The 23,346-nt window shown below is 42.5% G+C and overlaps 4 protein-coding genes across 4 annotated transcripts; all 4 read left to right on the top strand.

Annotated features, from left to right (window-relative positions):
• The first annotated feature begins 430 nt into the window (after positions 1-430).
• Positions 431-10,911, top strand: LOC137872606 (Na(+)/H(+) exchanger beta-like). Its single transcript, XM_068710912.1, has 12 exons — positions 431-805; positions 3,768-4,228; positions 4,491-4,741; positions 5,584-5,801; positions 6,002-6,198; positions 6,981-7,070; positions 7,223-7,293; positions 7,536-7,709; positions 8,012-8,126; positions 8,243-8,341; positions 8,676-8,748; positions 9,676-10,911. The coding sequence occupies exons 1-12, from the start codon at positions 520-522 to the stop codon at positions 9,879-9,881; spliced, it is 2,241 nt and encodes a 746-aa protein (XP_068567013.1). The 5' UTR covers positions 431-519; the 3' UTR covers positions 9,882-10,911.
• Positions 10,912-11,059: 148 nt separating this feature from the next.
• LOC137872358 (fatty acid-binding protein, liver-like) lies at positions 11,060-12,213 on the top strand. The gene is made up of 4 exons (XM_068710556.1): positions 11,060-11,250; positions 11,360-11,532; positions 11,882-11,971; positions 12,119-12,213. Exons 1-4 carry the CDS (start codon positions 11,184-11,186, stop codon positions 12,167-12,169), a joined length of 381 nt encoding a protein of 126 aa, XP_068566657.1. The 5' UTR covers positions 11,060-11,183; the 3' UTR covers positions 12,170-12,213.
• Positions 12,214-12,748: 535 nt separating this feature from the next.
• On the top strand, positions 12,749-17,976 carry LOC137872605 (serine/arginine-rich splicing factor 10-like). The gene is made up of 6 exons (XM_068710910.1): positions 12,749-12,907; positions 14,122-14,228; positions 15,136-15,237; positions 15,750-15,921; positions 16,018-16,068; positions 16,630-17,976. The coding sequence occupies exons 1-6, from the start codon at positions 12,771-12,773 to the stop codon at positions 16,844-16,846; spliced, it is 786 nt and encodes a 261-aa protein (XP_068567011.1). The 5' UTR covers positions 12,749-12,770; the 3' UTR covers positions 16,847-17,976.
• Positions 17,977-21,376: 3,400 nt separating this feature from the next.
• On the top strand, positions 21,377-23,241 carry LOC137872603 (gap junction alpha-9 protein-like). The gene has a single exon (XM_068710908.1). It carries the CDS (start codon positions 21,692-21,694, stop codon positions 23,198-23,200), a length of 1,509 nt encoding a protein of 502 aa, XP_068567009.1. The 5' UTR covers positions 21,377-21,691; the 3' UTR covers positions 23,201-23,241.
• The last annotated feature ends 105 nt before the right edge of the window (positions 23,242-23,346 follow it).

Below are 23,346 nucleotides of genomic sequence, written 5' to 3'. Positions count from 1 at the left end.
CTTCCACCACAGACACACAGTGTGTCCCGCCGTTACGGCCTGGTGGTCGCAGTGGTCCGCCGCTCCAGTAGATGTCGCTCTCTCTCCGGCTTGGCTTCAGATGAGCCGCCCTGTAAAGTTAGAGAGAAATAAGCGTGAGAGATTTCTGCCTGATGAAGTGATGATACTTGATGAAGTTGTGAGAGTTTCGTTTAAAGAGAGAATAACGAGTCTAAAACAATTAGGGCAACAACTTAGAAGCCTTTAAATCATCTCAGCGGGCAAGTAAGAAGCGTCATTTATTTTTTTTTACAAAAATTATCCCACCGATGACAGCAGCGTTTGTTTGCAAAATGAACCATACTTTGTTCTTCTACATCTATGCGTCATTTTAAGATGCCCGGGGTGTTTGTGCGTAAAAGTGCGCGTTTCTCCGTTGCGCACCACGCTCGCTTCCCGTACTATCCTTATCTTCATCTTCATCGGATCTAGAGCTGAGCAGCAGCAGCAGCAGCAGTTCAGCCGTCAAACCATCCGAAAATGGCTGAACTCCGTCCCGTCCGGAGGAGCTCCACTGGTCCGCCTCTAACGGGGCTAATTTGCGTTTTCTTGCTCGTTTTCGTCTCCGTCGCCTCCGCGAGTCGTGATGTTGGAAACAACGAGACGCGGAGAAATGCAGCCGGAGAAGCACCAGAGGACTCCCATCATCAAACTAACTCCACTGCCCACAAAAAGGCTTTCCCCGTCCTCTCCCTCAACTACGACCACGTCAGGAAGCCCTTTGAGATCGCGCTGTGGATCCTTCTGGCCCTGCTCATGAAACTTGGTGAGTGACACATGTGACACACATTAGAGAAGGATTTCCTGCTGCCACAGTGATCAAATACTCCCACCTCTGGGAATAGTGAGGGGCTGGATCATCATCAGATGAAGGGGGCTTGTTAGCCAGGCTCCAAACATGGTTTGTAATATGGTTTATTTGTGTAACAAAATGACATGCAGGTCAAGAGAGAAGATGCAATAAAACATCAGACACTAATGAGAACAGAAGAACAGCAGTGATACAAATGACTCAGGATGTTAAACTGAATATAGAAACAACCAGCTGCTCAGTTACAATACACTAAGGCATGGACATGATGTCCTAAGGATTTGTTAAAGGTATGAAGAGACATTTCACAGCTTAGTAATATACATATTTTTGTTAAATTAGTAGAATGTTGTATGGAGTTTGGTGTGAGTATGTTCACATGTGGTGTTCTTGGCAGCTAAAACTGTAAGTTTGACTGTATCATATTAGTTACCAAACAAAACTCAGACGCTCGTTATTCCCACAGATGACTGCAGTTCTTCATTGTGTTGGTGAAGGTTGTACCAAACTCCATTTTAAAAAAAACTGACAATACTTCAATTTTGCCCTTTTCATTTTGGCAGATTCACCCACCAAATACAAAGAATACTTATAAAACATGTTGAGAGTCTGCAATGCATCCAGTCCATTAAACTATATATACATACATACATACATACATACATACATACATACATACAACACACTTTATTGACAAAAATAAATCGATTGTTAGAAGTCTGGTTGCAGTGTCTTTATTGGCCTTAGTAAGCCTAGGGTCATCACTGACTGGATAGACCTTCTGCAGGCCGCAACAGAGTGCTGAGTTTCTCCACAAACTGCTTCAGTGATGTTTCCGTGCCACACAAACTTATTTTAGGATGAGCCTGATGGTGTGAGCACGTGTCTGTCTGTCTGTAGAAGAAGCAAATGTTAAGGATTAGAGTTTGAATTCAGCCCTGGCAAGAGGTGTTTCATAGCAGTTGTTCAGGCTAATTGGAGGGATTAAATGTATCTCTGTGCAGATTTATAATAAGCCATCGCTCGCCTCTGAACTTTAGCTTGTACACAACACTCCTTTGTACTCAATTACTTCATCATATATTATTATTATTGTGCATAGTTTTTTATTACTTGGAGTATTCATACATAGTGTTGTTGTGTTTTATGTTCTATTTTTACAGTGATTCCACCCATGACATTTTTGAACAGCGGCCAACCAGACTCTTTAAGCGTTTAAGAAATTCACAAAATATCACATATTATAGGCACAAATAATGATGCATTTTGACTTTTATTAAGTTATTATGCCACCATGCCACCATGCTAGGTGTGTAAACACCGGGTAGAGGTGATTCTGATTGGCTGATCTCTCCTGCGTTTTGTCGTTGGCTGAGAGAAGCCCTGTGGCGTCTTATCTGCTCCCTCCAGCTGTTGTCCACGAGGGACGGTCCGACTTCCTGTCCTAATGCACTGCTCGATAACAAGCAGCCCAGTGTGCAGAGTCGGAGAGGAGGGGGCGAGGACGGCCGCACACGGGAACACTGACCGTAGAAAACGACGCAGAAAAAATGTTCGCGACAGCAGCCTCGACCCCGAGGTCACATGACCGGGAGGCTGAATGTCAAGGCCTCATTCAGCTGAGAGACAAACAGCCAAATATGAAACTAAAGGAGCAGTCACAAAGCCCTGTTCAGCATCAATCCACTGTATCAGCCCTTTATTTAACCCTTAAACAACACTGGTTTCATGTTCCGAAGTGTGAGGATTTTCAGCTCCTCGCTGTTTAATAATCATTGTAAATAATATATATATATATATATATATATATGACGTTAACTTGGGCTCTGGGGACTTGTGATCGTCATTCTTCACTATTTTCTGACATTTTATAGGCTGCAGGATGAATCAGTTCTTTTGATTACCAATGTTGAATGCACTTATTGTAAGTCGCTTTGGATAAAAGCGTCTGCTAAATGACTGTAATGTAATGTAATGTAATGTAATCGAAAACAGATGACTCAACAATTAAAATGATTGCTAGTTGCCGCCCACGATTGCTCATTTCAGTAACGTCCATTAAAGGCCAATAGTGAAGAGTTCCCAGTGAAATGCACAATAAATACATAACATTCATCCCACACAGATATTTCCATTCAGCCGTATCAGCGGCCTGTTTGTTCGCCTGCAGCTGCAACGTGTTTTATATTTCATGAGGACGTTGCAGTGATGTACAACTGACTGAGTGGATCTTGTTTTTAACGGTCGTCTCAAGCGGCTGCTCTCATGCACGCAGTGATGTATCACTAAATGTAGACTCTAGTAATGTATGTTTGCAGAGAGTGTTACATCCTGTTGTACCATATGTATTGACCTATACCACTGCTTCAGTTATGAAACATGTTCTTGTGCATTTATTTGACTCTTTATTAAGGATTACAATTTGTCAGAGCCAAGGTTACGTGTTCACACTGCTTGTTTTGGTATTCATTTTTGCAATGATACAAAACAGAGAAAAAGCAACAATTTGTGAAATTGAAACACAAAAAGACCCTGACCTAGAACAAGAAAGACACTCAGAGAAACGTATAATAAAAGGAGTTTAATAACCACATTGGCAAGTGCAGACACTGAAGGTGGATGGAGTGGTTGTAAACCGTTTTATTCTACGATTGGAGATAATAGCTTACAAGAAAGCAGCAGTCGCAAATAAGAGATGAAAGCTACAATAGTGTAGTAGAGTAGTAACATCACAGAATAACCTCATCCTGACAGGCAACTCTTATCCAGCTTAAGAGACCTCCTGAGATCTCTTAAATTTAAGAGCATTTTAAGAAATGGGATGAATAGCTTTAGCTTTTTTTGAGTAAAAGTCAACAATTTGTCTTTCTCTTTTAGTTTTCATGAGTAAAAAGTTCAAATCTTTCTCTGTCTGCAGGTTTTCACATTATCCCTCGAGTGTCGAACGTCGTCCCAGAGAGCTGCCTGCTGATCGGCGTTGGTCTGCTGGTCGGCGGCATCATCAAAGCCATCCGAGAGGAAGCCCCCGTCCTCGACACCAAGCTCTTCTTCCTCTACCTGCTGCCTCCCATTATCCTTGATGCCGGCTACTTCCTGCCCATCCGGGCCTTCACGGAGAACATGGGCACCATCCTGGTGTTCGCTGTGGTGGGGACCCTGTGGAACGCCTTCTTCATCGGAGGGATGATCTACGGCGTGTGTCAGATCGAAGGCACGCAGCTGGCCAGCGTGGACCTGCTGTCCTGCCTGCTGTTCGGCACCATTGTCTCGGCCGTGGACCCCGTGGCCGTCCTGGCCGTGTTCGAGGAGATCCACATCAACGAGCTGCTGTACATCCTGGTGTTCGGGGAGTCGCTGCTCAATGACGCCGTCACCGTGGTGAGTGAAGGGAGGTCCGGAGGGGCTGAAGAAAGGGAGGGAGGGAGGGAGGGAGGGAGGAAAGGTGTAAGTAAAGAAAAAAGGAAGGAATGGAAGAAGCGAGGAAGTGAGATAGTAAGGATGGTAGGAAAGAAGGAATGAAAGAAGAAGAGAACATGATCTGCTTCACGAGGATAACAAGTACAAGGTTGAGAGCTGTAAAGACTTCTTACCTTGAATAAAACACAGAACACTCAGTGAATGTGTTTCTCTCTCTGCTCAGGTTCTATATCACCTGTTCGAGGAGTTTTCTCACGCAGGAACCGTGACCGTGGCCGACGCCTTCCTTGGCGTCATCTGTTTCTTCGTGGTGTCACTGGGAGGCATCCTGGTGGGAGCCATCTACGGCCTCCTGGGTGCCTTTACCTCCCGCTTCACCTCGCACACCCGAGTCATCGAGCCCCTGTTTGTTTTCCTCTACAGCTACATGGCTTACCTCTCCGCTGAGGTCTTCCACCTGTCAGGCATCATGTCGTGAGTTTGTGATAATTCCCTCCTTTATGATAGTTATTCTTCTTCAGTACACTTATTCATAGAGTGAGATTGTATCTGAGTGTTACATTTTAAAACTGCAGCCAGTTAGCTTAGCTTAGCATGAAGACTGGAGTCAGGGGAAAACAGGTGGCCTGACTCTTTTCTAATTTCTAATTTACAGCATGTGTTCACGGGAGGCTTTAGAAAAACAAAAACAGTTAAAATAGAAAAATAAAATAATAGACATACACAAATACATCCACAGGAAACAAAATACAGCTGTCTATGGGGGTGTGAGAACAATGCTGGTTATCTTCTAGCCATGATTTAACACCTCGAACATGTAATGCGTGCTGCATTTTTTATTTAGTTGGTAGACGGTTCCATCATTTTGCCCCGTTAACAGAGAAGACTGATTGTCCCAGTGAGGTTTGTGTGTAATGCAATGCGACAGTGTGTTGACTCTGCTGGTGTGCTGGTAATGAATTAATTAAGCAGGGAAGGAGAATGACCGTGTAGATGTTTAAAATAAAGCTTCATATTAGCGCATGAAGCTTTCAAAGCTGAACATAATGTTTTTATTGTCTGGTTATACAATGATATGATGGGTTTTATAGTTTTTTTTTATAGTGACACAAACACAGGAGTGGTATCCATAGTCTCATCTAGCTCTCAGCAATACAAAGGGTGACAAGCATATATTTCTCAGTATTTTGCTTTATCAGCTCCTTCAGGTGGAGAAGTGATCACTCTTTACATCGTGCTTCGTAACAGAAACAACCTGGCTCACCTCACTCCTTGTCGCTCGTGACGCTCTCCGTGTTCCTTCCTGTCCCTAACAGGTTGATAGCATGTGGCGTGACAATGCGGCCGTACGTGGAGGCCAACGTCTCCCACAAGTCGTACACCACCATCAAATACTTCATGAAGATGTGGAGCAGCGTGAGCGAGACGCTCATCTTCATCTTCCTCGGTGTTTCCACGGTGGCAGGTCCTCACGCCTGGAACTGGACCTTCGTCATTGTCACCGTGGTCCTCTGTCTGGTGTCGAGGGTGCTGGGTGAGCACAGCAGAACACGGTCAGACAGGGACTTGTGTCTGGGTTAACCGGAGCACTAAAACAACGATGTTTCTTCACTACTGAGGGCAACACTTTTTACTTGAAAGACAGTGAAAAAACAGGATTGTTATTAAAGATTCAAGGTGTTACTGTAATCTTGTTTATAAACTGCATTATGTTGTTTTCTGTGTGCTTTCCAGGAGTCATTGGCCTCACATACATCATTAATAAATTCCGCATCGTGAAGCTGACCAAAAAGGACCAGTTCATCATGGCCTACGGTGGCCTGCGAGGTGCCATCGCCTTCTCACTGGGGTTCCTGCTGACCGACAACGAGATGAAGAGCATGTTCCTCACCGCCATCATCACCGTCATCTTCTTCACCGTCATTGTGCAGGTGACAAACTTTTGCATTTCAGTATTCGGCATAAAGTTACTTTTAGAAAATGTTGAACCAAGCAACCAGTATTTTGGTTTGTTCTTTCTTTTTTTGTAATAATTAATTTTTTTTTCCCTCCATTATAAGTAACCAGTAACCTTTATTGATCTCTTGGCAACTAACTAGAATTGCAACTTCCTTTTTTTAAGTGTAAATCATGAAAACAAAGTTATTTGAGAAAATAATTATTAGTTTTTTATTTATTTATGTTTATTTGTTTATTTTCACATATACACATATATAACACAGTAAAAATGTTTCAAAAGCCCAAAATGGCTTATGAAGATACCTCACCCTATAAGATATCAATAGTCATCAAAAATGATAATAATTCATCAAAGTTTAAAGGTAAAGCAGATAATTGATGAAAATAAAAAAATTACATTGAAGTTTAAGTTTACCAGCTAGTTATAAAACTTTGCCACCAAAGAGATGGTCCTCTGTATTTCACTGTGACGTTAAACAATACTAAAGATAAAAGTCCTTAAAAAAAGACTTGTCATGGTTTAGATTTACATATTAGCACATGAATACACAAGTCTGGCATATGTCCACATAAAAAATGTATAGAAGTTTGTATTTGCTGAAGAGAGGAGCAGATGAGTCGCGTCTTTTACCAAAACTTTAGGAAAAATTTTGTTGATGTAAGTAAGGACAGGCAGTATTAGGATACATAACATGAGGACACATTGAATTATATAGAACACAAACATGACCTGACTTCCTGTTTGTGTCTCCAGGGAATGACGATCAGGCCTCTGGTGGAGCTTCTGGCCGTGAAGAGGAAGAAGGACAGCAAAGGGTCAATTAATGAGGAGATTCACACTCAGGTGGGATCGATCATCAATCACTGTAGTGTTTACGACTTTCAACAGAGGGAACATTCAATTTGTGTTTTCAAATCCCATTTTTGTGTATTGTTCATCATTAAGATACTCCATGCAGCACATCAACAGCATATAACAATTCATTTTGTCTGCAGTTCCTGGATCACCTCCTCACGGGAATCGAAGACGTCTGTGGTCATTATGGACATCATCACTGGAAAGACAAGTATGACTTTCTTTCTTCTGTCTCCTCCCTGTTACGGTCTTTCATAAGAAAACGGCGCAAATAAATAATAGATAGATAATAGAAAGAAAAATTTTTTGTGTAAATATGACACTGCACAAATTCTCTCACACTGCTGCAAAGGTTCGGAGCTTCAGAGCGGCAGAAGTTGTTTTGCCAAATTCAAATCACTGTGTTGTTGATGTTGACGATGATTGAAGCGGTGCTTTCTCTGCTGTTCTCAGGCTGAGCCGCTTCAACAAGACCTACGTGAAGAGGTGGCTGATCGCGGGCGAGCGCTCCACCGAGCCTCAGCTCATCTCCTTCTACAACAAGATGGAGATGAAGCAGGCCATAATGCTGGTGGAGAGCGGGAGCGCCGCCAAGCTGCCCACGCTCATGTCCTCCGTCTCCATGCAGTAAGTGTCGTCGTGAGAGGACCGGTTGGGTTTCTCCGCTTAGTCCTGAGTTTGAATACTAGAAGTGGTTCTATCAAAGGAAAGTGTTGACGGACCTGAACAGCCAGGACATTTATTCTAGAGAGAGACATTGTTGTGACTGTATTCATAGGCTTACCTCTGAAAAGTATTCAAATACGGCATCACAAACCGACAATAAGGTTATAAACCAACAGCATAGCTTCTCACTTCGGGGCACTTCTGTTAAGCCCCCAAAGTGTGTTGTTGTAAGCGGTGATAAAATGTGACGTGTGTCTCCACAGAAACATTCAGCCGAGAGAGTCGGCCAGAGGACGGGCCATCCCGAGCATCTCCAAGAGTCGAGAGCAAGAGATAAGAAAGATTCTGCGAGGAAACCTGCAGAACACCAGACAGAGGGTAGGAAGTGATGCTGGTGGATGTGACTTGAGGTCCATCTTTCATGCAGGTTTTGATGTTGTCACAAAGTCCGTATTTCTGGCGCTGTCCTTCATGTTTGTTTCTTTTCTCCTCAGCTTCGCTCCTACAGCAGACACGACCTGTTCATCGACCCGTTTGAGGACAACGTGAGTGAAGTCCGCTTCAGGAAGCAGCGTGTGGAGATGGAGAGGAGGGTGAGTTTAACAGTTTGTGAGTGTCAGAGTGTCTGTTTCTAGAGTTAGCTGCTGTATGTGACCTTATTTATAGATTTAGTACTTTTTCTAATACTAGTTGATTCTTTGAACCTGATTTATGGTTGCTTGTAATGACGTTGTAATCTCATTCACTGTGCTATTAATTCACTGAATGACACCCAAATGTCTGTTTGCTGGTTTGTCCTACGACTCAATTATGAATGAAGTGAAACTAAATGGCCTTTCAGTCTAATTCAACATGTCTTTCAATTTTGAGATTCTGAATATTGGTTGGTATTTAGTTGACTGACAAATGCTTGTGTCTCATTCACAGATGAGTCACTACCTCACAGTTCCTGCAAACCGCCAGGAAACACCGCTAGTGAGAAAAGTCTGCTTTGAACCAGGTCCGACTTTATCTTATCACATGATGAAAGGTGTTCACACAGCTTTAGAGTCACAGTGAAGTCATCAATGTTCTTTCATTCAACGTGTTTCTGGGTAACAGAATGTTGGATATGAAATCAAAAAGAGAACAAGTAACAGTTAAAGTAATAGTTTACAGCTGATTGTATGTGATGACATAACAGCTAAACCAAGATTATACTTATATTTGCTACAAATGCACCTCAGTTGACAACAAAACAGTGTCGCCATTACATTGTTTGTTCACCGGAGAGCGCTGAAAAGTAAATTTTTCAACTGTAAAACGTCCTACTCAGTGCATATCTTGAAATGTATTTGATAAATAAAAAATGTAAGGGTTATTAAATCTGGAAGAAGGATTCAGAAGTATCCTTTAACTTTTATAAAAATAGCATTACCACAATATTTACATACTCTGTCCTTACTCTAGTAAAAGAACAAAAGTATCAGCATCAAAATATACTTAAAATACCAAAAGCAAAAGTAGTCATTATGCAGGTACATTGTAAAAGCATATGTGTTATATTACGATTACAAAACACATGCAGAGGAAGAGCAATTTCCTTCTCTGCTCAGCTAGACGTTACTCCACTGTATATTTACAAAGACAATAGCTGTTTGCTGCTGTATTAATGCGCTGAATCCTGTTTAGTGCAGCTTTAATGACTTTCAGGTAGCATAAAATGTAAATACTCATGTAAAGTAGAAGTACCTCAAAAACTGTTCTTTAGTATAGTACTTAATGTTGTAAAAGCGATGAGACACAAACGCATCCAAATATCCCCAAAAAAACAACCCTCTCTGAAGCCCAAACTGCTGCAAAAAAAGCACGTTTTCATGAATTTGCAGCTGCTCGTAGGCGACATTTAATCACTAATGTGTCGCCGCACTGCGTCTGTATCCACCAGAGCACCGGGTTTACACTTATGATGACAGCGAGCGTCCCAGCCCCCCCGATGCCGTCAACCTGTTGAGCGAATCCCCCCCGAGGCCCAATCAGAGCGGCAAGCTCGGAGCCAAAGTGCCGGACCAGGATCAGGAGGAGCAGGACCAACTGAAACTATCACGCTGCCTCAGTGACCCCGGTCCAAACAAGGAAGAGGATCTCTCATGATGAAGCACATCATTTACAGTTCTCTGAAATCGGAGGATGGATCTCCTCATGTCATCTGTTGTATGGAGATCCCTGATGTAGCAAAGCTTGATATTTCCATAAGTTCATAAGGATTTTTATCATGTAACATATTACCAAAGCATGCACCACTGGCCATTTGCCATTTCAGGATTCTATTACAGTCGGAAGTGAGCAGAGTGTCAGCATTTTTGTGTGTCTTATCAAGCAGACTTCCATCAAATAGAAGATCACTTGTTTTAACAAGCTTGAGGCACCAGATGGGTGGAGTTTACTCCCTCAAAGCACAGTACAAAGAATCTACATGATGTGATATTACTATCGCAGATGTATCTTTAGCAACAAGGCGTTGAGGCACAGAACTACCAAAGATGTGTTTGATGTTAGAGGCAGATGCTGCCTTACTATTAAAAATATTCTCACATTTATTATAAATTATATTAAAACTTGCAGATATTTATATTGTTATCGATCAGGCCATCCTGGTGAAGTAGAAAGCAGAAATCTGGGGTTCCAAGAATATTAAAAGTCAAGAAGAAACTGTAACAAATATTGTTGGACCGAGGTCTATGAACAAGCGTTTAACATTGCTGCATGACTGATGGGTGTTTTCTCAGGGACTGCGACACGGCTCAGTATTAACAGATGGCCTCTGCAGAAAGAAAATAGCTGTTTCTGTCCAGAATGTGCTCCACTTGTCTCTATTCATACCGGGACTGTTTTGTGAGCTTCTGTAACATTCCAGCAGTATTTGTGAGACTCTGCATATCTGTGTTCCTGGTAACTGAGCATGCTTCGAGGTTAAAGAGGTGAATCGCCTTTTCATATCTACACTGGACTGCCTGAGCTTCTGCTGCCTGCACATCTTTGCCTTAAAACGTATTGCTTTCTGTGTGTATCCAGTTGAAGTATTTTTATATTTTGAAAAAAAAAAGAAGAAAAGTCCTAAACATTGTCAAATGAAGGAGAGCTTTAATTCCTGTGTAAAATAAAGAATATGTCATTGCTTAAATTCAGAGATTTTGTGGGATTTTTGGAAGAACAAAGATCCATTAAATCATCTTCACATCATCTTCACATCCATCCTCCTGGTTATCTGGTGTCATATTTCATCCACACGTTACTTTGCATCTGTTGTTCAGCCCAGCCTGGCTCTCACTGGGAATCCCAGTCCAAATAACAGGGAGTTTGAAGTCCCCGGCATGCCAACCAGCAGTTTAGTGCGACGGGATTATGACAACAAGAACGACAAACATCCTCGGGCAAGCGACGTGACCAGCAGACATGGACTTCAGCGGGACATGGAAAGTTTATTCTGAGGAAAACCTCGAAGGGTTCTTAAAAGTAGTAGGTAAGACTATTTATATGTTTAATGTATTTATTCGTTTATGTATGCATGCATCTTTTCTTTTCTTCTCTCTTTTTTTTTTTTTTTTTTTTTTTATAATTATGCATTCAAGGTGCACCTGAAATGGTTATCAAAATGCGAAAGGAAGTCAAACCGGTGCTGGTGATCGAGCAGAACGGCAAAGACTTTACCTACACGATGAAGACCCCCATCTGCACCAAAGTCCACTCATTCAGCCTGGGGAAGGAGTCCGAGATGACTACTGTGGATGGCAGGAAGTTTAAGGTAATTGAAGCCTTTAAACTCTTCTTGTAGATTATTAGCACAGAAGTGTAGACGTGATAGTTGTACGTGAGCTGATGGTGCCAAACTTTGACCCTGAAAAGTGTCTCTATTCAGGGATCTATGTAGGCTTCAGTCCTGTTAGTCCTTTTCAAGTTCTTACTTGTTTGGTTTCTCTACTAGAACACGTTTACAGGCTTTAATGCTAACAAAACAATATGGGACCTTTAATGGGATCCTCTAGAACAATGTTTGGATGGTTTAACTTGCACTTTTTATTTATTTTCTTGGCTAAAGGGGGTTTCGTCATTTAAAAAAGTAAACTTCTGTCCCCTGCAATGTTTTTGGTCAGTGCACTGTCAGAGAGGAGAACGGGAAGATGATTGCTGAGACTGAAAAGTTCACCTCCGTCCGTGAGATCCAAGGGGGCGACATGGTTGAGGTCAGTGAATATAATTATTTTTTAAAACTGCTGTAACGTCGAGGGATTCAGTACTAGAAAGAAACCTATACAATCAGTGAGTTCTTTTTTTGTATTCATGTGAAACAGCTGTGTTTTCTCTCTGTCTCTGCCTCCTCGCTGTTCCAGACTATCACTGCTGGCCCTGTCACTTTCATCAGCAGAAGCAAACGCGTCTGATCCTCACCTGGCAGCTGATGGGGCCTCTTAGAACTTCTCAGCATCGAGCAGGGAGCCATGTGGAAATGACATGATGGAAAATAAACGTAAATCTTAAAAAAAACTTTTATTCAAATACTTTTATGAATAAATAACAAAACCTGAAGACAATGTGTTAATTGGCTCTCACAGGACCCATCGGGATGCTACAAACAGAGATTACAATACCCAACAGTATATATAAAGTAGATAAAAAATAGCACAACCTCAAACATTTACAACAGTAAAATTCAACATACACATTCATGCAGCAGTAATATTAAATAATATATTGGAAACACTGACAGGGAATATTATGAAAGAATAAAATGACTTTTGATAGGGTACTCTTAAGTAGGCCTGCATTTCAGTGTTATTGCAGGACTTTTACTTGAAGTGGAGTATTTCACAGTGGTATTACTACCTTTACTTATGTCAAGGATCTGAACACCATCACTGGTTTGTATTAAACTCAGTCGCTGCCAAAGCTGCAGGTGATGAGCTCAAACGGCAGAGAGCGCTGTGGGTATTTATTACCCGATTTTTGTTGGAGAGGAAGAACCAGAAGGGTTTCTAAGTGCGCATGCGCAACATATTTTCACTGCAGATTCTCCTTTTCCAAAAAACATTTCCTTTATTGAGTGAGTGTAACTTTATGGCCAAATACATGAGGCCCCCAAACACGTCTTTGTTCGTCAGAAACATCTCCGATGAGTCCAGGTGAGTCCACACTCCGACCCGATGAGAACCACTGATCCTCCACTAACGCAAGCATCGCACATTAACGTTAGCTCACGTTAGCTGAATTAGCTTAGCAGCTATGGTTAGCTTCCTCCGAGAAGCCTCAAGTTACGTTAAACCAGCGTGCAAAGGCGCTTTACGTTTGAAATATTCTGCAGCTCCAGCTCCTTCAGTTACAAATAAAACCCTATCTGTAATATCAATGCGTCTTTGTTGAGGTTTAATTGGTTGGTAACGTTTCTTTGTTTGCATTGTTTCTGTCGCTCATTTTCATGTTTAGAAACGTTGCTAACGTAGCAACATTAGCCAGCTAATTCAATATTTCAGTAGATTTTTTTTTTTTTTATAATTTGCAGGTAAAAAGAGTTAAACTTATAATTTACGATGGTTGGACTAACGTCAGTTTACAGTTAGCCATTATTTGAATTAGCTAATTAATTCTGACGTGCTATAATCTGTCGTTATAACGGTAAGCGTCGTATTATAACGTTATAGTTAAATGCGTTGTAATGACTAGATGTAATTTAAATACCAACTAAACATGGACATGCATCAAAGAGTTATCACAAAGCATTTGAAACTACTCTAATGTAAAATAAATGATCTGCTCAACGTTACTTAGTCTCATACAAATGTATGAACAATAACATAAGAGTTATCTTACGTCAGTGATGGAGTCATTTTTTACTACAATGTGCTTGTAAAAGCAACCTGGAATGAAGAAGAGCGTTTGTTTTTACCCAAAAGGTATTATAAGTAAATATAAAAAACTGGAATAACAAAAAATTGGAATTGGAAAATAGGATAACATGATAAAAATGACACGTATGTCCATTTTAAGCGGTGTGTAAGACTGTTTTAAAAAATTATGTCGGCGCTAATCTTCATCAAGATTTTCTCTTCATTGTGGTAACAAATTGACCAACACTGCTGCATCTGCTTATGCCAAGTTATTAGGTTTTACATTGAATTGCATGTTGAACAAAATAGTGTACGTATCTTAGAGAGTCAGTTCACCCCAAAACTTGACAGAACTGTCGCCAAAATAATAAGTCTTACTGTGTTTTGTGGTGAACTGTCCCTTTTTTAGCCCTCTCATCAGCTGCTCTCCCAGCTGTTGCTACTGGTTGATGATGTAGGTAGAGTTGCCCGTGATTGGTCAGTTGAGTCATACTTGTATTTACGGTGTTCAGGCCTGAGGATTTGCGGCGTGAGTTTGGCCGCTATGGGCCGATAGTGGATGTCTACATCCCACTTGACTTCTATACACGTCGATCAAGAGGATTTGCATACATTCAATATCCTTTCCCAATGAGTGTTTACTGTGCATGTGTGCTCCTGCTAACAAAGCATTTTCAATTTCTTTTCAGCAGAGAAGATGTGCTTTTGTGATGTGTTTTTCTTGCACTTAATTTGATTGAATATCTAACAAACGTATTTCTCTGTTATTGCTTCAGAAAATGTAAAAGAATCCAGTTGTGGAATCGGCCACAAAGAGTAACAAAGACCCGTGTAGAGTAGAAGTAAAGACAAGTCACACAGACCTTCAGGATCAGAGGGAGGGAAAAGGTTGAAAAGAGAAAGTAAAGCATGAAGAGGAAAAGGGAACGGAGACAAAGCTTGGATATGGCGGCAAAGAATTGGGAAAAGAAAAGAGGTTTAAGAGGAAAAGGCGAGCAGGAAACCCGAGTCCCTGTGGGAGTCGATTAAAGAGTGTAAAGATCAAGATGAAGTTCAAAGTCAAGCATGGGCAAAGGTAACGAGTCTGAATTATTTTGTATCCTCACAAGACAAATCCACAAATCTGACATGACACCAAAATCAGCTTTCCCTGTGACATCAATGACATATTTAATTTTAATCAAAGTAATTAAATCGAATATTAAATGTTTTGTGATTTGTTCATACATTTGTCATCCTGATCCCTCAGACAATTATTTGATGTGTTTGAAAAACTTGCTTCATCTTTTATCTCTACAAAAAATGAACAGGTGTATTTGTTTGTTGCTTTTTTAATTTGCTATACCATATCAAGTAATACGTAATTTATGCTCATTATATACTGTTTTGTCCTTTCAATCAGGCCACACAAATTAGAGGAAATGTTTGATGAATCCCTCTTACCATAAATACCAAAACCTCCTTTTGAATTTGTGTGGCCTAACCAAAAATGCGAGCAAACAAAAACCCTTAACCACCCAGCATATTTGAGGATGTGCGTGATGCAGAAGATGCCCTTCACAGCCTGGACAGGAAGTGGGTCTGTGGCCGGCAGATTGAAATCCAGTTTGCCCAGGGTGACAGAAAGAGTAAGTGTTGAAACTTTTTTTTATATTTAATTTTGCAACCAATTACTGTCTGGTCTGACATCGAGTGTTTAGGTCAGACGAAGCTGTGGAATGGAGGGTGTTTATAGCTGAAGTGAGTTAAATAAACAGTGATGTGAAATTTAACAGCAACGTGCTGTGGTAGCAAGATAAAAGATTACAACTGTTACATTTTAGATTAAAAATATTTTGCAGGTGTTTCCCCTTCCATTTGGGTATTCATACTGGCACACCTGAGGGGATCTATTGTAAGCCATGCAGTGTGTACTTATCTTCTAAAGCATATATGACTGCAGGCACCAGCTAAACTGGTCATGGAAGTGTTAACTGGTTCACGTCTACAGAGGTGTCAGAAACTTTTAATCCAATTTTGTTAGACACAATAATATGATAAAGGTAAATAAAACAACTTATTTGTGGGAATGTTTTGTGCATTCTGTTTTCTGCTCAGGGCTCTAACCCTCATCACTTTTTCTTCTTTCTTCTTTTTTCAGCACCGAATCAGATGAAGACGAAGGAGCGATCCTCTCCGGGCAGATCCTCTCGACACGACGACCACGATCGAGATGGCAGGCGCAGACGTTCGCGCAGCCGCAGCTACGAGCGATACAGATCGCGCAGCCCTTCTCACGATCGCCACCGCAGGCGGTCCGAGAGTCCTCGCGAGTGAGTTTTTTCTTTCAGCAGACGTATTCCTCACAATTGTTGTGCATGAATATTAGTTCGAGAAAGGGAAAATAAACTTTTCATGTCTGCCTTCAGGTCCCGTGGACGGGTGTATGGAGGGAGAAGCAGGAGCCGAGAGGATGACAGGTAGAGCTTCTCTTTGACTGTGGAGACGGGGTTTGCATCTGTTAGGGGCAGCCAGGAGGACAATGTAAACAATAGCATAATATTCTCAATAAGACCACAACATACTCATAATACAACACATTTGATCGCATCTTTGAATGAGGCTATATGTCCCGCCCCTCCTCTACTGTGATTGGACGGCTGGGTAAAAAGTGACGGTGACGAGAGCAGTGTTTTAACCAAAGTTGAACATTTTCAACTCATAAAAGAAATGCCAAACGTGCAGCGCTTAGCCGAATAGACGCTCAGCGCCTCGTCACGCAGCTAGCTTTTGTAGCATAGCATAAATACGCAGCGCTGCCATAATTCATTTAATACGCTGGCTGAGAGAAGCCTGCCTGTCTTGGTCATGTGTATTGCTTTACAAATACACTTTTGCAGACTTGTTGGAGTGAAATTGTTTAGATAACTGTGTGTCAGGTACAAACTGAATAGTCTTAAGCATTTGACACACGGGACATTTATGTTGAGCGCCCAGGAGTTTAGACGGTCGGTGTCTAAGTGGTCTCATTGTGTTTTCAGATACAGGCAGAGGCCTCGGCGAGAGTCCAGAGGGAGATCACGCTCCAAATCCGCATCTCCGCGAGAAGCCGTCAACCCGGCGTCGACTTCCCACTACCCCGAGGAAGAAGTGCGACGGACACACACCCCATCCCGCTCCAGGTCCGCTTCCAGGTCACGCTCTCGGTCCCGCTCTCGGTCCCGATCCTGGGCCGGACGCAAGTCGGGAGGCCGCTAGAAAAGCACCCGCTCCCCCCTTTCTATCCGTCGTCGTGTCAGATTAACCAGAGCTGGTGCATCTGTCGAGAAATGTTTGTTTTGACATGAATGTAACATCCACTGAAGCATTTATAGAAAGCTTGTTTTCGCGGCTCCATTTTAAGAAGAATGATGCTGGTGCTTTGCTTGGTTTTATAAAATAGTATTGGTGAGATTTCCCGATTTAGAAATATGAAACAGTCAGCGGTTTCTGTGTTCAGTGGTAGTCGGTCAGGAATAATTGTCTTTTTTTATACACGGTTACTGAGGATTTTGTTTTCTAAACCCTATGCACCCATTTTTGCAAAAAAAGAACATTCAGTATTTTAAAATGAATCCAGTCCGTTAGCGAACCAAACCAGCGTTTCTGTGTGTTTGATGTCAAATCATACTTTTTAATCTACCGCTGACCGTTCTCCAGAGATCTTTCATGTTTTTCTTCCCTTCTTTCAGCCACCGGTGTTATTTTACCATGTTCGAAAACCCGCTTCAGATAATCTGTCACATTGAAGGCCTATATTGACAAAGTAGCAGACTGTATTTTGAAGTACACTGCTTTACCCAGCAACTATACATGATTGGAAAAAAAGTAGACTTGACATTCCAGCTCTAAGTCACTACAAAACAAAGATTTTCAGACTAAGAAAATGAGTCAATGGCTGCCTGGAAGAAGAACCTAAAACAAAATGTAAAGGATGTGGTCTGTGTTGGGAAAAGATCAGCAGTAGTGTCAAGTATATGAGTACTGAGGCTAAAACACACAGGAACACTGCTGTGGTCCAAAAGTGTAAGATGTTGTCGACATGCGACTTTAACCACAAACTGTTAAAAATGTACATTAATCCGTTTTATTTTTGTGGTGTTTTCTGTATGATAACACTTCTTTTTCTCTTTTCTTTTTTTTTTCAAAAGGTTTTTTATTTTTTGGAACCTTTCTCCAAGTTTCAGTTGTGAGAGACAAAATGCTCTTGTTGGTGTTTGCACGACTGTGTTGCTGGTTTTTCAGAATGAATCTCGTCACTGCATGTTTTATTCTCCTAATCTTCTATCTTTAGTAGGAAGAAAACTCTTATTTTGAGTAATAAATGGATAACATTCAGTATAAGGAAACGGTGTGCGACTTCACTTTGTGAACTCTGCTTGTAAATGCAACTCGGCCCACTGAAGATGAAGAAGCGTTACTTTATTTCGGGAGTTTAAGGAGAGTTAAATCAGTCTGCAGTCATCTGCATGGAAAACGGACCAGTCCAGCCAGGAACATTGATTTCCTTTTAATGGATCAGTAGCTGGGAGGAACAACTTAAATTAGATTCACGGTGAAGAAGCAACCATGGATGAAATCGGACGTGCCCCATTGATCGCTGCTTTACAAAAAAGAAAAGAAAACATTGATTAAACAAGTACAATGGCAGCATGGAGGCTTAATGAGAGTTACTTCATCAGGAATAGCTGGAATATAGTTCAGAGTTGGTTACGAGTACAGAACCAACTGAACCAGGATAGTACCGCATTTACTCCACAGTACATATGAGCACAGCTGGGCTGCAGACGGCCCACAGTGAAGGCTGATCAGTGTCAGAGGGGGCGGCGGGTGCAGTTTTTTCCAACTGACTACGTAACACTGGATTGCAGCATTACGTCTGTGGTGCTAAAACCGCTTTGTTTTTGTACATGATGGCTCCGCGTGCAGCGACAACTGATAAAGCTCGTAGTCCTCTTATATGCATTGATTGACCTGAAACAATCAATTAGTCAACTGACAGAAAATACATGTGCAATAATTTTGGTAATTGATTAATTAGTCATTTGTTCATGTTTGGACAAAGCAAACAATTTGAAGAAGGAAATTGTAGTGGGAATATTTAACTATTTTCCAAAACGATTAGTCGATGAAGATAAGTGTATTTTGTGGGATTTCATGTGAATAATACCGTATTATTGTAATAACAGACCAGTTAGCGAGACCATCTGCTAATGTCCTGATCGGACGTGTAGTGGCTCATGGAGCTGGTCCCTCTAAACCAGTGGTTCTCAACTAGTCTGGCTGTGGGACCCACCATCACCCCTTAATTACAGGCAGCGACCCAAATTTTCAACTTCCCAAATGTATTTAATGAAAAGATGGTGCAGTTTGAACCTGAGCTGAAGATGTCCTCTGCAGTCGTAGTAGTAGGGAGCTCTCTTGTGCAGAGAAATTGTTCCTGTCACACACTATCCCACACATGTTTCACGTAAACAAGTAAAACTGCTTTGTTCATGTCTGTAGGTTCCTCCATTTGTAATGCAAAATGACCACTTGGATTCATTCGAGCTGTGGTCTGTCTGATGTCATCCGACGTGTTCAATTGGCCTACTTATAGTGTCATTTGACAGAGGTAGTTTTCAGTTCATCCGCTGCGGATTGATCCAACACGTCCATGTCCATGGCTGCAGGTCAGTAAGACATTTTTGTGATGTCCTCAGGTCTTGAAGTCGTCGTCAAAAGTCCTCAACAGGTTTATCTTTGAGAGAGGGGTGTTTTGTTTCCAAATGTCGCTTCAGTTTTGACGGCTTCATGCTTTCTTGTGCCAGAACCTCGCTGCACAAAACACACTGAGGTTTTTGCCCTCTTTTGTCCTCAAGGTAAGAAAATCCATATCATGTAGTCGGTGTCGTACTTGCGTTTCGCTCAATTAGCATGAAAACAAACTTTGTGGGTGTTCTACTGGGTAGTTATACTGTGAAATGGGTGTCTATTAGAATTACAAGTCATTAACGCCAAATACTGTTAAGGAGTGTGAATAACTCCGCTGCATAAAATGAAAAATAAAAGCACAGGATTTTATTATTTTTTCTTCAGTCAAAGGCCCACTGAAAACGGATCGCGACCCACTTTTGGGTCACGACCCACCAGTTGAGAATCACTGCTCTGAACGCTTCTGGTTAAGTAAAGCTGCTGGAAGATGAATACTCGGAGGTAATACTGTACTACTACTGTACTACTAAGATAGAAGATGCTGTAACCGTTAATATGGTTAACTTGGCAAAAAGATGTTTTCTTCAGTGAGGAACTGAAGTACATCTGTGTGTATCAAGTTTCAGTTTAATAAACAATATTCAATATTTTGAGGGTTTGCAACAAACTCCAACAAAGGATGTAGCTGAGCTGAGGAATAGAATCACATGAAAATAAGAATCGTGTTTTCATGACCTGAAAATGAGCCGCTTATATCTACACAGAACTGGCAAAAAATGTTTCTACAGGAGGCCGGAGCGGACAAACCGAACATTGGCTCAGAATGTGTCGTTCACGTTTCGGCGGCGGCCTCCGTAGTTCTCCTACATGCGTGGCAACTGGGAGCAAATTTCAGTTGGTTGCAATATGCAACCTCACCTCTAGAAGCCGCCAAATCCTACACACTGCATTTTTTTCAGTACGATTTATTGATTTTCTAAATTATAATATTTTTGACCGATTAATCATCTAATTGGTTCAGCTCCAGCCGCAACAACCAACGCAGAGCAGCGAGCTCGTATCACACTGCTCATTAGTTTAACAAGGCTGTCGTGCAGCATATAAATGAGTAAATGAGTAGTATCTAGCATTTTAAAATGATCTTTCAATGTAAGAGTGGAGATTTAAATCAGGATATTGCATCTTCTTGCATGGATTATAATCCACTTCACAAGATTCTTATCAAACCCAGTGCACCACTTCTGTCCCGTGTGATGCGGAGGATCAAACCAGTTCAGGGTCCTTTCGGGTTCAACCGCAAAGAGGCGGCAAACTGGTTTAAATTGCGACACATTTCACCCCTAATGACTGGGCAGGAACTGGCAGTCGGTCCATTCATACCGCTGCGAGGTAAATGGCAACAGAGCAGCGGTATTGATCGTTTCTGTGTTTCACAGGCTATAAGTTGTGAACAACCAGAGCCAGCAGGGATCATTTGTTAGTGTCCAGTATTCACCAACAGTGGAGAGAGAAGTCTCTCCAGGTGTTGAAAGTTTGATCTTTTAGAAGAGGATAAAGAAGATAAACGATGTGCTTGTAGGATTGTGTTCAGCAACATCAGCAGCGTTGTTGCCAAAAGGCCTTTATTGTTACATTTCATATCCAAGATGAAAGGTAAGTCGACTTACTCTAAAATAAATATTTGACCATTTTTGTTAAAGTCATCCTGTTACATTATTACACTGAGCTAATTATATCAGCGTCATACGGTGCATTTTATGGTGTCTTTTGTTGTAGGAAGAAGCAGTGTTTAGTAACTTTCTTATTAATAACATCATTGTAATTATTGATTTGTATTTGATTCTTTGAGATGATTGGTTGTGCCTTATGATGCCCAATGTTACCAATATATCTTATATTGTTTTATTGAAATGCTGCTGAATGTTATTGTGTACTTCACCGAACATAAGAACAAATCAAAATGCCGAATTCAACAATTTAAGATTAGTACTTAAGCATTTAAATGAATGTCTGATGGGTTGAGGTTCTGTTGTAAACTGGTTGCACGATTGAAAACCTTGTTCTCAGCAATGGTGGAAGAAGTATTTTTAATATCTAGTATCTTTAACCTTAGCAGTACCAGAGTGTGGAAATACTCTTACAAGTCCTGCATTCGAACTTTGATCTTAAAAGTACATAAGTACTATCAGAAAAGTACTTAAAGTAGCAAGAGTGGAAAATACTTTTTTCCATTTTAATGCCATCTGTATCATTATCAGATTTTTAAAACTCCCAAATATTGACACCATTATCATCTTTAATCAGGTTTCATCAACAATCATAACTTTGATTTTTATTTCCTCATCCGTTACAGCTCTGCCAATGTAAAACATGGGAGACTGGAACTTCCTTGGAGGGATCTTGGAGGAGGTGCATATCCACTCCACCATGGTCGGCAAGATCTGGCTGACTATCCTGTTCATATTCCGGATGCTGGTGCTGGGCGTCGCGGCGGAAGACGTGTGGAACGACGAGCAGTCCGACTTCATCTGCAACACCGACCAGCCGGGCTGCCGAAACGTCTGCTACGACCAGGCCTTCCCCATCTCCCTCATCCGGTACTGGGTGCTCCAGGTCATCTTCGTGTCCTCGCCCTCCCTGGTGTACATGGGCCACGCCATCTACCAGCTGCGGGCTCTGGAGAAGGAGCGCCACTGCAAGAAGGTGGCTCTCCGTCGGGAGCTGGAGGCGGTAGACGCGGAGATGGTGGAGGTGCGGCGGAGGATCGAGAAGGAGATGAAGCAGCTGGAGCAGGGGAAGCTCAACAAGGCTCCGCTCAGGGGCTCTCTGCTGTGCACTTATCTGGTCCACATTGTCACGCGCTCAGTGGTGGAGGTCAGCTTCATGGTGTGTCAGTACTTCCTCTACGGACACCGGCTGCACCCTCTCTACAAGTGCGAGCGGGAGCCGTGCCCAAACGTGGTCGACTGCTTCGTCTCCAGGCCCACCGAGAAGACCGTGTTCATGGTGTTCATGCAAGGGATCGCCTGCCTCTCGCTCTTTCTCAGCCTCCTGGAGATCATGCACCTGGGATTCAAGAAGCTCAAGAGGGGCATCCTGGACTTCTACCCGCACCTGAAGGCCGATCTCGACGAGTATTACGTTGACAAGTCGAAGAAGAACTCGGTCGTGCATCAGGTTTGCGTAGGCACGTCCGTGGGTCGCAAGACCACGATCCCCACGGCGCCGTGTGGATACACGTTGCTGTTGGAGAAGCAGGGCAATGGGCCCACCTACCCTCTCCTTAACGCCTCCTCTGCCTTCGTCCCGATAAAAGGGGACCCTGGCGCAAAGCCGGATGGCCACAAGGATGGCAAGGAGGGAGTTCCGAGCCCCACGGAGCAGAACAGCAACTCCAACAACACGAGCAGCGAGACGCGTTCCCCTCCTGCGGACAAACAGGAGGAGCCGGAGGAGCAGTCTTCGCCCCGTCGTGAGCGTATGGAGTGCGCCAGCCCCGAGTACCCCACCCTCCCCGTGGCGGACGCCTCATCGTGCGCAACGATGTCAGGCGTTGCGAGGAAGTCGCGGAGGGTCAGTCCACCGTGGAACTGCTCAACGCTGGTGGAGGGGAACGGCTCGGACAGCGGAGACTCCTACCACGGGAACAACAGCGTGAAGCTGCGCAGCAGCTGCGTGGGACCCCGAGCGAGGATACTCTCCAAATCAGACATTAAGAGGCCGAGCAGGTCTCAGAGCCCAGACTCCGCAGGGGAGCTGAGCTCAGTGTCTCGACACAGCCGGGAGAGCAACAGCCCCATCGCTTCCTCTCCGAACCGCAGAGTGTCTGCGGTGAGCAGCAGCAGCAGCAGAAGGGCCCCAACTGATCTGCAGATATAAACAGACTGTACGCTCGTCAACATGGCAACAGAAACTCTCGATAAGCCAGGTGTGGGTGCAACTTTTGTGTGGGCACTTTTCACACATTTAGAGTTATTTTATAGACATTGAAACAAGCACAAAAGGCCTTTGTTACTCGTTGCTGT

This window comes from Cebidichthys violaceus, unplaced genomic scaffold (assembly GCF_023349555.1).
Source record: "Cebidichthys violaceus isolate CVI_PGR_0920_01 unplaced genomic scaffold, fCebVio1.0.p SCAF_16, whole genome shotgun sequence".
Classification (NCBI taxonomy): domain Eukaryota; kingdom Metazoa; phylum Chordata; class Actinopteri; order Perciformes; family Stichaeidae; genus Cebidichthys; species Cebidichthys violaceus.
Note: the sequence above shows the minus strand (reverse complement) of the source record. Positions and strands in the feature narration are given on the sequence as shown.

Bases quoted from the DNA above. Each gene is read 5' to 3' on its own strand.
- LOC137872606 (XM_068710912.1), top strand. From the start codon at position 520: ATGGCTGAACTCCGTCCCGTCCGGAGGAGCTCCACTGGTCCGCCTCTA. The intron at 806-3,767 runs GTGAGTGACACA...CTCTGTCTGCAG, and splicing joins GGCCCTGCTCATGAAACTTG to GTTTTCACATTATCCCTCGA. The intron at 7,071-7,222 runs GTGGGATCGATC...TTTTGTCTGCAG, and splicing joins ATGAGGAGATTCACACTCAG to TTCCTGGATCACCTCCTCAC.
- LOC137872358 (XM_068710556.1), top strand. From the start codon at position 11,184: ATGGACTTCAGCGGGACATGGAAAGTTTATTCTGAGGAAAACCTCGAA. The intron at 11,251-11,359 runs GTAAGACTATTT...TATGCATTCAAG, and splicing joins AGGGTTCTTAAAAGTAGTAG to GTGCACCTGAAATGGTTATC. The intron at 11,972-12,118 runs GTCAGTGAATAT...TCGCTGTTCCAG, and splicing joins AAGGGGGCGACATGGTTGAG to ACTATCACTGCTGGCCCTGT.
- LOC137872605 (XM_068710910.1), top strand. From the start codon at position 12,771: ATGCGCAACATATTTTCACTGCAGATTCTCCTTTTCCAAAAAACATTT. The intron at 15,922-16,017 runs GTGAGTTTTTTC...GTCTGCCTTCAG, and splicing joins CGGTCCGAGAGTCCTCGCGA to GTCCCGTGGACGGGTGTATG. The intron at 16,069-16,629 runs GTAGAGCTTCTC...TTGTGTTTTCAG, and splicing joins AGGAGCCGAGAGGATGACAG to ATACAGGCAGAGGCCTCGGC.
- LOC137872603 (XM_068710908.1), top strand. From the start codon at position 21,692: ATGGGAGACTGGAACTTCCTTGGAGGGATCTTGGAGGAGGTGCATATC.